The sequence below is a fragment of the Narcine bancroftii genome, chromosome 1, assembly GCF_036971445.1.
Source record: "Narcine bancroftii isolate sNarBan1 chromosome 1, sNarBan1.hap1, whole genome shotgun sequence".
NCBI lineage: Eukaryota > Metazoa > Chordata > Chondrichthyes > Torpediniformes > Narcinidae > Narcine > Narcine bancroftii.
The window spans coordinates 44,335,106-44,349,730 of NC_091469.1; the positions used below are offsets into that span (position 1 = coordinate 44,335,106).

The window sequence follows — 14,625 nt, forward strand, 5'->3', positions numbered from 1 at the left end:
ACTATATACATTGGTGATAGATCTGTACTATCACACCCACCAAACAATATGCAAAGCAGGAAACTTATTGTTGAGGGGAATGGCCACAGAGGTGCTCTTTGCTGACTGCCCTCTGTTACCTGCCTCTTACCTTTTGGATGTGACTGTCTCCTTATAGCTTCTGCCTCTCATCCCCTCTGCCTCCTGAATGATCAGTTCATCCAGCTCCAGTTTCCTTACACGATGCAGTTGGATGCACCTCTAGTAGCTGAAGTCATCAGGGACAATTGCACTCTCCCAGATTTCCCACATCCTGCTCTTGAAGCATTCTACTACCCTAGCTATCCTCTCCACCAGCTACTCTATTGCAAAGATCTTCCCTGACTTTAACTGTTGTAGACTGGGCACTTACACACTGGCCATTCACTTGAGCTTCCCTTTATATTGATACAGCTAATTGACCAATGGAGAAATTTAAACAAGCAGCTTCCTCTCCTGTTGCTTTTTAACCACTCCTCCTCTCATTTATATTCCTGCATTTGCAGCCCCCGACAAGATTAAAATGAGCACCTATCTTTCCCGTTACTTTTTAAATGCTCCTCCTCTTATTCATAGTCTGCTCTCGCAGTACCTGAGAAGTATTAACCTCAAAGAACTTTTGGTTAACCCTCTGCTTTTTTACTCTTTGTGCTCAAACTTAAATATCCTTATTTAACAGAGTTGACAAATGCCCACTAACATTATCCTTGTTGATTCAACCCGTGACTGAACAAATCTCTAATGAGAAAGTATTCCTGGTCTTTCATTAGGGAATATTGTCAAGACCTTTCCTCATTTCTTGATTAACGAGTGTGTGGTACATACCGTGTAGACTACACCTGCTAAACCCACTTTGATACCAACATTTTTCTTTGATTTTTGACACCAGGATCTTCCTTTCCTTTATCTGCATTCCAGATAATACAATGACTTTATTTTATTTATTCAAAGGAAATGTACACAATAGCTTTCAGAATTCTCCCAAAAATTTCTTATAAACTTTTAAGTAATAGAATGTTGTTTCAGTATTCTTCTGTTCTTCCTTCAATAGTTTTCTCCTTTATTTTTATAATTTTATTTTAAGACTCAGGCAAATATATACAAACAGTACAAGACATTTTCTTATACAATATAATATCTACATGTCTTCAAAACCACAAACAAACCTAATTCAGACTCTTTTATTTATCTGTCAGAACAGTTTTTATTTCAATTGTTTTTCTTAAGTGGAGGGATAGATCATTATCTGTGTGTCTATGTGCCTCAGGTACAGCTGCCACACTTCAATGAACGTGTCATTACTTCTTCCTCAAGTTATAAGTAATCTTCTCCAGGGGAATGCAACTCTGTAGTGTAATGCTAAGTTGTGAGTTGGACTACCACACAACTGCTACACACTTCCTGGCTATCGACAAAAACTATCTTCGCAAATTGAATTTGGTGTTTAGATCATCTAAATTGGACTTCATTAATATTTCCCAGAAGGAACAATTTTGGGTCTTGTGGAAACTCCACTTTTGTAATTTTTGTAAGATGTCCTCCAGGTCTACCCAGAAGGGGTACATAGCCAGGTGGAGTGGATAAAGGTTCCAACCTCGACACAGCATCTGAAACACATATCCAAAATTTCTGACTTTGATTTAAGTAATTTTTGCAGTGTGAGGTACAACTAATGCAGGAAATTGTACTGCACCAGCGTGTATCTAGCATTGACAATCCTTGTCATGTTGTTCAGACACAAATTTTTCCACCATTTTCATTAATTGATATACCCAAGTCCAACCCCTCATCTCTCCCTTGACTGGTATAATCCTGGTTCCAGGGCCTCACTTTGGAGTATGAAATAAATTCTAGAAGTAAATTTAAAATTAAAAAAAATATATTTTCTCCTTGACCATTACTAATAGATTGTATTGTGAATATGTTTTATGTAATGAATATCTTTGCCTTTCTAACTAGAGTTCTACAGTAATGATATTGTTCCCAAACTTTGCTTCTTCCCTTTTATTTAGATGGAAGTTTCATTAAAATCCTTTGGAATTTGTACAGCATTATAAACAATGTGATGGAAGATTGTTATATTTATAATAAGGAGAAGGATTAAATGGTACTTGGTGACAGCTTCAGTAATTTGGAAGTTCTACCAGCTGGATACATTGGCAGATGTACAGGACAAAATGTTTTCATTCAGATGAGTAAAGTATTAAGACTAAACAATGCCAAGACAGAAATTTATTCTGCTTATCTATGGGCAGGATGTTGCAAAGATCACAGTGAATATTGTCCACTGTGAGGTGCCACACAAAGCCCTGTGCCAACAATGCATTGGTAAAGTATCCCTGTAATGTTCGTTTATTATTATTATACAACTGGACAAAATGGCATTCTTCAGTCCTCGGTGTCTTGTCACACCTGTCAAAGCGAAGTTGATTGCACTCTGGTTCAGTGGGTTTTTATGAAGACATCCAATCATTGCAGAATATGATGGTCCTTCACTTCACCAGAAAATTTACCAGTTCATGCGATCTTGTTCACAAGATAGTTGTTCATGAATTTCTTGCATCCAATAGCATTGTGCAACTGAAAGAGCCAGTGTCTCGCTCATCCAGTTGTACTGGGATTGGTAAATTTATCTCAAACTTCCGCTTTGCTCTTTGAATCCATATGTCAACAACAGTCAGAGGAACCCTGAATATTTTTCTCATGTAATTATTTATACCATCAAAACTTGAAGACTTTGTGATTTCTGTAAATGACTATGAGCAACTAAAAAATATGCTCTCTTCAAGTAAGCTCCACTTGTATTGACCTTGGTCTGAGGTTGTATTGATATATAATGACTTTGTTGGTGACGTCATGTTGGAAGAGTATGGGATGGAGAAACACAAAAGCTGCACATGCTGGAATCGTGAGCAGACAAAGAATTGCTGGAAGAACTCAGCAGGTCAGACAGCATCCATGAGTAGAAATGTTCAGTCAATGTTACGCGTCTGAATCCCTTATCAACACTGATTAAAAATAAGTAAAATATTTTCTAAAAAGAGAAAAGCTGGGGGAGGGATCCAGAGGTGATGGTGTGATAGGTGGAGAGAAAGGTAGGAGAAACCATTAAGAAGGATGAAGGGGTAAAAATTAGAGAGAAGAAAACAAATTAAGTATAGGAGAGGTAAAGAGTTGGAAACAGTGGAATCAGATTAGGTGGGGGTTATCTAAAATTAGAAAAGTATATTAGGTTTAAGGCTGAATGGGATGAATATGATGTGTTGGTACTCAAGTTTACATTTGTCCTTGGCAGCAAATCGAAATGCCATTGTAGGAATGGTTGGGATTTAAGAGTTGGCCATAAGAAGCTCATGTTCAGATCCAAATACATAGTGTAGATGTCCGGTGAAATGACACTAATTCTGAACACCGAACACACTGAACACTGAATGCAGTAGATTAGGTTGTATGATGTGAATGTAAATCTCTACCTCATCGAGAAGGTCTATTTGTGGCTCTGGATGGAGATGAGGGAAATGATGTAGGAATGAGTTTTGCACTTTCTGTGGTCACAGTGGGAATTCCCTAATGGGGTGGAGGGATGGGTGAGAGGGAGGAGCAGACGAGGAACTCTGATATTTATCCCTGTGGAAAGCCAACAGGCATGGAGAGGGCAAGATGTGGCGGGAAGGGGAATTGTGCTGAAGTAGGTGGAAATGTTGGATGAGTGTCAGATGTGAAGGTTGGTGGGGTGGTAAGAGGATCAGATAGACTCTGTCCTTATTCTGTTTGGGCAGAGGTGTGGTGAGGAAGGAAGTACGACAAATGGAGGAAATGTGGGTGCGGGCTTAATGACAGTAAGGGGAATCCACATTTATTAAAGCAAGAGGACATGATGGATGTGCTTGAGTGGAAGGCATCATCCTGGGAACAGGCGTAGAGGCAGAGGAACCGTGTTAAAGGGATGGATTTTTTACATTTTTTGAAGTGATGGTGTAAGATGATAACCTGATGATGGTTAATGAAACTTGATCTAGGGGTAGATATGAGGAAGTGTCTGAGAGCTGGTGTCTGGTCTCTGCAAAGTAGAAGTCAAATCACACAACCACAACCAAACCTCCGTTGTCTGCAGATTTGAAAATGAAGTTGAGGTTGGGGCAGAGTGAGCAGAGAGCAGCATGTTCAGAGAGACTGAGTTTAGAGTGGTAAATGTGAAACTCACTATCAATGACTCCAAAGACTGAGTGAGGAACTATAGGCTTTAATGCACATTAGATTTCAGCTGGCCCAACTCCATGTGGTCAAATCAATGGAAGGCGGCAGGGAGGTCAGCCTTAATGGCCAGGTCACGGGGAGGGGATTGAGTCATGAGTGGGCGGGCCAGCCACTTATACAAAGCAGCACAGAACAGTATATACATCTCACCACATTCATCCCCTCTTTATTAAAAAAAAACAAAACCCAGACCAAGGTTCAGCCAGTTAGGTGGCTTCCTCTGCCTTTGTGACCTCTGCAGCTCTGCCAGTGGTGTACTGGTCAGCTCCATTGCTGGTTGGGTGTCTTGAGGCGGGAGGGGCAAGGCTGTCATCGTAAGGGATGGGGTTTGGTTGTCTGGGGGCAGTTGTGGTGCTTGCCTCGGTGAGGGCCCCGGGCATGTGGTGTGGGTGTCCGGGGGGGTGTCGCTAGTCTTCACCAAGTACCTGTAGGGGATGATGTGTGTATATGTGGTGGCTGGGGGTGGGTGGGAGTCTCTGGCACGCACCAGGTCCCAAACAATGAATGTGTCCTCATGTCCAACGAGGTACTGGATGTAAACATATTGCAAGTTAACGTGCAGGAGCTGCATCTCTTCCACGAACAGGTCGGTCTAATGGCCCATTGCATGTTTCCTCAGCAGGATGGGTCCCGGAGATAAGATCCAGGGTGGTAGTGGTTCCAGTCGCTGACCTCCTGGGGAAGGAAAACAAGCATTCATGTAGGGTCATATTTGTAGCAGTGCATAGGAGGGATTGGATGGCTTGGTGTGCATCTAGCAGGACTTCCTGCCAGTGAGACACTGCTAAGCCTTTTGACTTAAGGGCCAGGAGGATCGCCTTCCAAATGGTGGCATTTTCTCTCTCCACCTGGCTGTTTCTCCGGGGTTATAGCTTGTGGTCCTACTAGTAGCTATGCCTCCAGCCAACAGGTACTGTCGCATCTTGTCGCTCATGAATGAGGACCCCTAATCACTGTGGATATAGTCTGGGTACACGAAAATGGTGAATATGCTGCAGAGTGCCCTAATAACTGTGGCAGGGGTCATGTCAGGATAAAGGATGGCAAATGGGAATCTGGAGAACTCGTCCAAGACATTAAGGAAATAGACATTCCTATTGGTCAAGGGCAGGGGTCCCTTGAAATCGACACTCAGTCGTTTGAAGGGGTGCGTGGCCTTGATGAGGTGTGCTTTGTCAGGCCTGAAGAACTGCAGTTTACATTCCACGCAGACCGGACAGTGTCTGGTCAGAGACCTGACGTCTTCAATGGAGTATGGGAAGTTCTGGGCTTTTATGACGTGGAACAACCTTATGACTCCAGAGTGCCAAAGGTCATCGTGGAGGGACTGAAGGCAGTCAAGATATACTCTGGCACACGTCCCCTGGGATAGGGCATCTGGGGGATTGTTGAGTTTGCCTGGCCAGTACAGGATATCATAATTATAGGTGGAGAGTTCGATTTTCCACCTTAGAATTTTATCGTTCTTGATTTTAACCTGCAGTTTTGTGTTAAACATGAAGGCGACAGCCCATTGGTCTGAAGGAGGGTAAATCTTTCTTCAGGTAGTGATGCCAGTGGTGTACTACCTCAACCATCACCTGTGCCTCCTTCTCGACTGAGGAGAGCCATGTTTCGGGGCCATGCAAGGTGCGGTAAAGAAATGCTACTGGCCTGCCCACCTGGTCAGAGGCTTCGCTCTCCATCTGAAATGGGATCGATTAGTCCATGGCAAGCATTGTGGCCTTAGTGATGTCTCCTTTGATTTGGTGAACTTTACTAAGGGGTAGGCCTTATCAACATAATTGGGTACCCACTGGGAATAGTAAGAAAAGAACCCCAGGCATCGTTTCAGTGCCTTGAGGTTGTGTAGTATTTGGAGTTCCATAAGGGGATACATGCGGTAGGGGTTGGGGGCAATAACACCATGCACCACAATGCAAGCAAGGAGAGTCAGGCGAGTGGTACTAAACACACTTCTCCTTGTTATGTCAAATTAGGGGACTTAGCTGTGCTGAGAAATTTTGCCAGATTTGCATTGTGGTCCTGCTGGTCATGGCCACAGATGGTGACATTGTCAAGGTAGGGGGAACGTTGCTGTCAGTTTATGCCTGTCTACCATCTGATCCATCTCCCTTTGGAACACTGAGACCCCATTAGTGACTCAGAAGGGCACCCTGAGGAAGTGATAAAGACTGCCATCTGCTTCAAAGGTAGCGTATTTGCGGTCCTCTGGGTGAAGGGGGAGTTGGTGGTATGCTGACTTCAGATCAATCGTGGAGTACACTTTATACTGGGCTACTTTATTGACCATATCGGCTATTCGGGGAGGGGGTAAACATTTGGTTGAGTGAAGCAGTTGACCATTTGGCTGTAATCGATTGCCATACGGGGTTTGCTCCTGCCCCTGACCACCATGACTTGGGCTTGCCACAGGCTCAAACTGATTCCTACACTTCAGACATTATAACTTCCCTGTTCTCAACGCTATAGCGCCTGCCTTTCGTCATAATGGGCCTGCAGTCCAGGATCAGGTTCTCAAATAATGACAAAGCGAATATGTGGAGGGTGGAGAGGCCGCAGGAGGGGGCTGTGATTGGCGGGTTGTGTACTGTTATGGGTGGTTGTGTCCTCAGAATGCCAATGTCTTGCTCCTAAACTGACTCTAGAAGTCAAGGCCCAGGAGTATGGGTGCACAGAGCTGTGGCATCACAAGCAAATGAAAGTTATCATAACATTACTCCCCGCTATTAACGACGCTACACAGAACCCCCAGATCTCAGTGGATTGGTCCTTTGTGGCCATAGAAATGGTACCGCTCATGGGTCTAACAGGGAGAGAGAGTTTCCGGGTGAATAAAGCTCTCTGTGCTCCCACTGTCAAACAGGCAGTTTGTTCTTTTCCTGTTTACCTTGATCTCCATCATCGATTGGGTGATCAAATGAGGGCTGCCCTGGTTCAGTCACGGAGGCCAAGATTGGGTTGTTGTCATCGCTGTTGGAGGGGAGGCCCGACCAGTAAGATGGCAGCCTCCATATTGACCACATTGTCACATTGGAGGAAGAGGGAGGAAGTGACATCATCCAGGCAGCAGAAGGAAGAGGTCACGTCATCCAGGAGGGGAGAGGAGATGTTGGGTAAGATGGTGACTCCCGAGTCGTGCACGTGGTTGAGCTGTTCAGGCCTGGACATGATTTCAGCACCGCGGTGCTTGTTCAGGAGGTTTTGGACTTACAGATGCACTGGTAATATCCCTTATTCCTGCGTCCCAAACTGATCCGCATCCCAAACAGATCCGCCTCCTTAGTTGGTCAGAGTCGTCGGGGGTGCTTCTGTTGGTTATAGAAGTGGCACCTCGGGTATCCAATTACAGCGCAGAGGCTGTCTGGATGCCGGGTGCCAACATGGCAGTGCCTGCAGTCCGCATGTGGAGGCCCCATTTTTACTAGTGATCTCTTCGGCGTTACGTTTGGCCGAGTCGAGAGTCCTGGAAAGCTGGAAGGCACTCTTCAGGGGCAACTTGTCCTCCTCGAGCAGTCACTGACGAATGTAGTCAGACCTCATTCCAGCCATGCAGGCTTCTTGGACCTGCTCCTCCACACACTGGGTTATGGGCACGGGGCTGTAGCAGTGCCCCAGCAGTCTCTCCCAGGTCGTACAGTGCTTGGAGGAACTTTTCTATGGACTCACTGAGTTGCTGTTTTCTCAAGGCCAGCTGGAACCATGAGTACACTTCATTCATCCAGGGTTGATAGAGATTGCAGAGTTTACCCATGTATGACTGTAGGTCGTACAGTCCGAATCACCAGGTATGCTCGATGGCCCACTCTAGCTTACAGGACCTTAAGTTTCTTCATGACAGAGTCCACCATGCCCACTGTGACTTCAAGGAAGTTTGTGAAACAGGTGATCCACTGTTCATACCGTTTAGCAGCTTCAGGCATCTGTGGATCGATTTCAGCAGCTTGTTGATTCCATGTGGAAAATGAATGTGTATTAAATTGATACACACTATCAATGGCTCCAAAGGCTGAGTGAGGAACGATAGACTTCAATACACATTAGATTTCAGCTGGGACAAGTCTATGTGCTCAAATGAATGGAAGGGGGCAGGGAGATCGACCTTTATGGGCTAGGTCACGGGGGATGGTTTACAGGGGATCAAGTTATCAGTGGGTGGACCAGCCACTTATACACAAAACAGTATATACATATCACCACAGTGGTTGGAGGTCCAAGTGATTAATGTCCCATTGAAACATGAAAATGTCGAAGCTGGAAACTCACTGGAAGGCAGTGGATTTGATGGTGAAGTTGGTGTTAGTGTGGAGGACTGGAGTGCTGTGTGCTATAGATGTCGTTAGCACTGTTGAGATGCTTGTAAGTGAATTAGTGTCTAGAAATTGGTAATGACTTTGGCTATTAAGCATTGAAATATCACTCAGTTTGGCACTGGTTACATTTAACACTTTTAAGGAAACAAAAAATTGCAAAATCTGATAATGTTGGATCCAATGGCAATTTTCAATGCTTTTCATTTACTTCTGACTCAAGGGTGAAAGTGCACCAGCTGATTTTTTTTAAAATCATTTGAATGTAATGTTTGGAATCCACTTGCATTTGTACTCAAATTGCAACTTGTAACCCTAGTAGGTCTGGCTGCTCATCAGGTTTTTTTATATAAAGTGAAGAAATTTGACCAATCAAAGAATGAATGAAGTTTGTTGTAAAGACAGATGCAATCAAAACCTTACTTGCTGCAGGTTCACAGGTATATAAAGCACAAAACATATAAGAAAAAAGCTAATAAACATAGAAGTGAATCATAAATCAAGCAATAAATAAATAAATAGATAGATAGATAGATAGATAAATAAATAAATGAATAGATGAATAAATAAATAAATAGATAAATAGAAAATAGATGGATATTTCAGTTGGCTGGTGCATAAATGTACTGAGTCATTGCAGCAGAGAGATCTGAAATTTTTGAGGTGGTAACTGGCAGAATAGTTACAGGTGCACAATTCAAGATTAAAGATTCAATTTATTGTCATGGAATAAAAGCAGTGCAATATTACACAAAATTCACTTTTATCTGCTGTAAGGCACAGATTCACCATCGGCAGAAATTTTCTGAAGCACCTCTTACATTCAGAAAATGAGTCACCAAGTATCCATGGATTTGCCTCCAGCGCTTCCGCAGCCCCTGCAGCCTCACACAGTCCAGTCCAAGCCATCAGCAGCCCGAGCTCCAGATTGGAACCTGCAACACGACCAGGAACCCTACAACAGCCCTCTCGCATCCCAGTTCTGATATCTGGTGCCCCTTCAGCCAGTCTTGAGCCAATGTCCAGCAGTTCACCCTCTGGTGTGAATCTCTTGGCAGCAGTCACCATCAGCCTGCAGCCTGTGTAAATTCTTCACCTCGAGTCACCAACACCTTGCCGCCGGTGTTTATTCAATCACAGACGCCTCACTGGTTTGCCACCATGGTCACCATCCTGTGGCTCATTTCTGATTCTCCTCATATGGGGGGGGGGGAGAGGGGGGGAGGGTTCTCTTCATTTTCTGCTGCCCTGCTCTGGTCCTCTCCTTCTGCTTTCCAGAAGTCTGCAACCCCTCATGGCTGCTGCCAATCATAGGCACCACCATCTTTGGTGCAGACCCTGTGGCTGCAGTATTTCTTAAATAAAACCACCATCATCTCTAATTACAGGCCCATTTATGGACCCCCGTCTCCTGTTTTCCGCTCCCCACTCTCCGTGGGTCCTCACCAGCGGCAGCACTGCCATTGCAGCAAATCCGATCTTCAGCAAAATTGTAAAGGTATCACTTCAGAATTATCTACCTGAAAACACTGAGGCTCAGTCACTGATGTGTTCAAGACAGATCAGTAGAAGACCGGATATTAAGAGAATCAAGAGTTAGGGAGTCAGTGCCAAAGGTGGAGGGCATGAGTGTGGGATTAATCACAAGAGTTTAATCTGCTTCTATATCTGTCTCAAAAGCAGAAACATTATTTGAATTTGCTGAACAAAAATGCTGTGCATGTCTTGTTACTTGAAATAAAACAGGAAATGCTGATTATCCCTGTGGAATTGTCGCTTGAAGGAGAATTCAAAGGCTTACCAGAAAGTGCTTTTCCTCCAAACATTGCAGCGAGTGGAAAGAATATAATCAAACCAATATTGAAAATCATGATAAAACGTTGTAATAAAACGATTCTATTTTGTATTGTGCAGGTACTTGGCCATTATACATCCTCTACAGCCAAGACTGTCAGCAACAGTAACTAAAGTCATTATTGCAAGCATCTGGAGTTTGGCCACTCTTCTTGCATTCCCTCTGTGTTATTACTCAGAAGTCAAGCAGCAGCCAGGGCGTGTTCTTTGTCAACTGAATTGGCCAGGAGATTTCATGTAAGTGTTTGTATGAGGTTCCCATAAGCACAGCATTGCATTTGGATTTTCATTCCAGCATTTGAAATGTGTAGGCAGGAATGAATGAAAAGGAGATGTGAAAACTAGGGCTGAGTGAGTTTGTGGCATTCTCCTCTACATGACTGTAGAAAGCTAAACCAGAAGCTCGAAGACAATCTTATTTGCTTTTTGTATTATCTTTAGCAACTTGATGGGGAATGTAATATATACTTGTTTTTAAATAGCCAGGTTCAACATTAGGCAGTCCAAGATGCATCACCATAAAAGGTCTGGGGGGTAGCCCCTCTGCTATGTACCTGTGACTAATCCCATATTCATTATCATATCATCGTCTCCTGAGCAGACCAACACACACTCTGGATTGGGTATTTATCCACACTAAAAATCTTAGAAAACCCTTCCCAATGAGCTTGGAGTGGCACAATCACAAGGGCTTCAACATGTCTCCCAGGACAACTAGGTTTGATCAGACTTGCCAGCAGTGCTTGCATCCCATTTATTTTTTGAACCCTATGTGTAGATTTTGTATGCCCCTTCAGATTTTTTTTGATATGCTGTTTTGGTTTCCTTTGTGTCCCAGTCTGTTAATCTGCTTTTCATTCCAGATATGCAGATTACTTCAGTTTACTTTCACAAGATAGAAGCAGAAATGGTCCCATTGGCCCATTGAGTTTGCTCTGCCATTCTGTCATGAGCTGATCCACTTCCCAGCCTTCTTCCTATAACCCTTGATGCCTTCAGATACCTGTCAATCTCTGCCTTAAATACACCCAATGACCTCGCAACCACAGTTGCCTGTGGCAACAAGTTCCACAGACACAAGACCCTCAGGCTAAATAAATATTTCAGCATCTCTATTTTAAATTGAAACCATTTTATACTGAAATTATGCCCTCTTGTCTTAGACTCTCCTACAATGGGAAATAACCTTGCTACATCCACCCTGTCCAGGCCTTACAGCATTTGAAACATCTTTGAGGTCTCCCCCCATCCTTCTGTTCTTCAACGTGTACAGCCCAAGAGTCGACAATCATTCCTCAGATGCTAATGCTTTCATTCCTGGTATCATTTTAGAAAATCTTCTCTGAACTCTCTCCAATCCTAGCATGTCTTTTCTCAAATAAGGCTCCTAAAACTGTATGCAGTACTTCTATAAAACACCAGTGTTTTATAGTGTCGCTACATTACATCCCTGCTCCAATATGCGACTTGTCTGGAAATGAAGGCCAACATTTCATTCATCTTCTTCGCCACTGACTAAACCTGGAGGTTAACTTTTAGGGTATCCTGCATGAGGAATCCCAAGTCCCCTTGTACCTCCGAATTTTGAACTTTCTCCCAATCTAAATAATAGTTTTCCCATCTATTTATTCTACCAAAGTGAATTACAGCACACTTTTCTACCTATTTTTAATCTGCCACCTCTTTGCCCATTGTCCTAGTCTATCCAAGTCTCTCTGCAGCCATTCTGTATCCTCAGCACCCACCCGCCCTCCCACCCATTTTGCCACAAAGCCATAATCCAAATCATTTATATTCAACATAAAAAGTAGTGATCCCAACACCAACCCCTGTGGAATATCGCAAGTAACGGGTAGCTAACTATAATAGGATCAATTTATTCCCACTCTTTTTCATGCCGATCAGCCAATTTGTCAATTAAATGGTAATTATTTGTAAAGGGCCAATTGGCAACCATACCTAGAGATATGGACATAAAGTGATCCAATGGACAACTAATCATAAAGTTTCAGAAAATGTACTATATTAAAACTACCAAAACTAATTTATTTCTGGAAACAGGAAGCAATCTAAATCCTATTTAAGGATCAACAATTATCGTTTTTAAGTGTGGTCTTTTTTCTGTTGTTACGAGCCCAGAGGACCCCAAAACCCAGCAGCAATAGATATTCACCAAGACAAATGGTTACTTAAACAAAAGTTGCTTTTACTTATCTTTAAATGTGAAAACTGAATCACACTTTAACTATTATTGACTTAACTAACCTAACTTAACCCCCTTCTAATTCTAAGCGCACATGTCTGTAATGTGTGTGTAAGTTCAGAAAGGTTCTTTGGTTCACAGTCCAATCTCACTTTCATTCCTCCAAGGTTCACTGGTTGCAGGCAATTTTTATACTGTGCACAGAATTTAACATTTATAAAGTTCACCAGACTTCGGTGCTTGAGAGGTAAATGGTTACTGCTCAGCAAGGTTCATGTCAGTTTTCAGAGAGAGATTCTTTGTTCCAGGACACCCACAACTGATTTACTTCCATCAGCTACTTCAGTGTCTTGCTGACAAAACTCGCCCCCTCAGGGTTCTCCAGATAATAACCTCTTTCTTTCAGGTCACCACAGAGTGCCTTTTTGTTTCTCTTATTCCAAGTGAAACATTAGAGAGCCAGTCCTCTCCTCTTGCATGAACCACAAGGGACTTAACCAGGCTGAACTAAGCACTCACAACCCATCTTTCAAATGGGGTTTCCACAAGCTTGCCAGCTTGTCCTGTTCCAGTCCCAGTTGCTGCTGCTGACTGTAACACTATAGAACCGATCTGTGTGTGTCTCTCTCAGAGAGAAAACCTCTTTGACTCTCTCTACTTGCAAAACCACATGACCCTCTTAGAACAGCAAGTTCCACTGCAGACAATCTGCAGCTCTGAAAAGTTCTTTCATCTGATGGGGAAATGGATAGGAAGGAGAACATAGGGTAGCTTTGATAGACTGTGAAATCTCAAAGTTGGAGAGGGCAAAGAGGGAAAGGAGAGTTTCAGAGAGAGTGTCAGGTAGCAAACTGGAGAGAGCAGGTTGGTACAGTTTAAATATGAATGCACGGAGTATAAGAAATAAAATGGATGAGCTTGAGGTGCAAATGGACATTGGAGATATGATATTATCAAAGTAATGGAGACGTGGCAACAGGAGGGACAGGATTGGGAAATTAATGTTCCAGGATATGCATCCTATCGAAAAGACAAAGTTAGGTAGAGGAGGTGGGGTTGCTCTGTTGAAGAATGAAATTCTGGCGCTGGAAAGGAAAAACATTGAATCAGGTGGAGTAGAGTCTGTTTGGATAGAGTTGAGAAATTGCAAAGGCAAAAGAACAAGAATGGGGGTCGTATACAGACCTCCAAACAGTGGCTCAGATGTGGGAATCAGTATAAATAATGAATTAAGAATGGCATGAAAGAGTGGTAGTGATACAATAGTTATGGGTGACTTCAACTTGCAAGTAGACTGGGAAAATCAAGTAGGTGTGGGAAAACTAAAGAGTGAGTTTATATAATGCCTCCGAGATCCCTTCTTGGAGCAGCTTGTGATGGAACCTACTGGGGGAAGTCGATTCTGGACGATACTGTGCAACGACATGGAGTTAATAAGGGACCTTGAGGTAGGGGTGCCATTAGGTAATAGTGACCATAATATGATCACTTTTAATCTGCAAATGGAAAGGGAGAAGAAAAGAAATTCAGAAATATTAGTGCTATAGCTGAATAAGGGTGACTATACAGCTATGAGGGAGGAGCTAGCTAAAATAAAATGGAAGGATATTCTAGCTGGGAGGACAACGGGACATTTTTCATAGGATTCAGAATATATTCATTCCAAAGCAGAAGAAAGACTCTAAGAAGAGCAAATGGCAACTGTGGTTGACAAAGGAAATCAAGTGCAGTATCAGGTCCACAAGAAATAAGTATAAGATGGCAAAGCTGAGTGGGAGGTTAGAGGATTGGGAAGCATTTATATAAAAAAAAACAGAGAAACTAAGAAAGTCATTCGGGAGGGGAAAATGAAGTATGAGAGTAAATTGGCAAGTAATATAAAATGGGATAGCAAAAACTTCAGTAATATAAAAAAAAGAAGAAATTGGTTAGGGCCAAATTTAGGCCCTTAAAAAGAGGAAAAAGGTGAAATTATCAATGGGG

At 43.0% G+C, this 14,625-nt stretch overlaps 1 protein-coding gene across 1 annotated transcript in view; it reads left to right on the forward strand.

Annotated features, from left to right (window-relative positions):
* The window catches only part of LOC138759348 (neuromedin-K receptor-like), a 103,495-nt gene that overhangs the window by 27,317 nt on the left and 61,553 nt on the right, over nt 1-14,625 (forward strand). Inside the window, exon 2 of the mRNA XM_069929981.1 lies at nt 10,500-10,676. Within this exon, the coding sequence (XP_069786082.1) occupies nt 10,500-10,676 (177 nt within the window). The remainder of the gene's footprint in view (nt 1-10,499; nt 10,677-14,625) is intronic.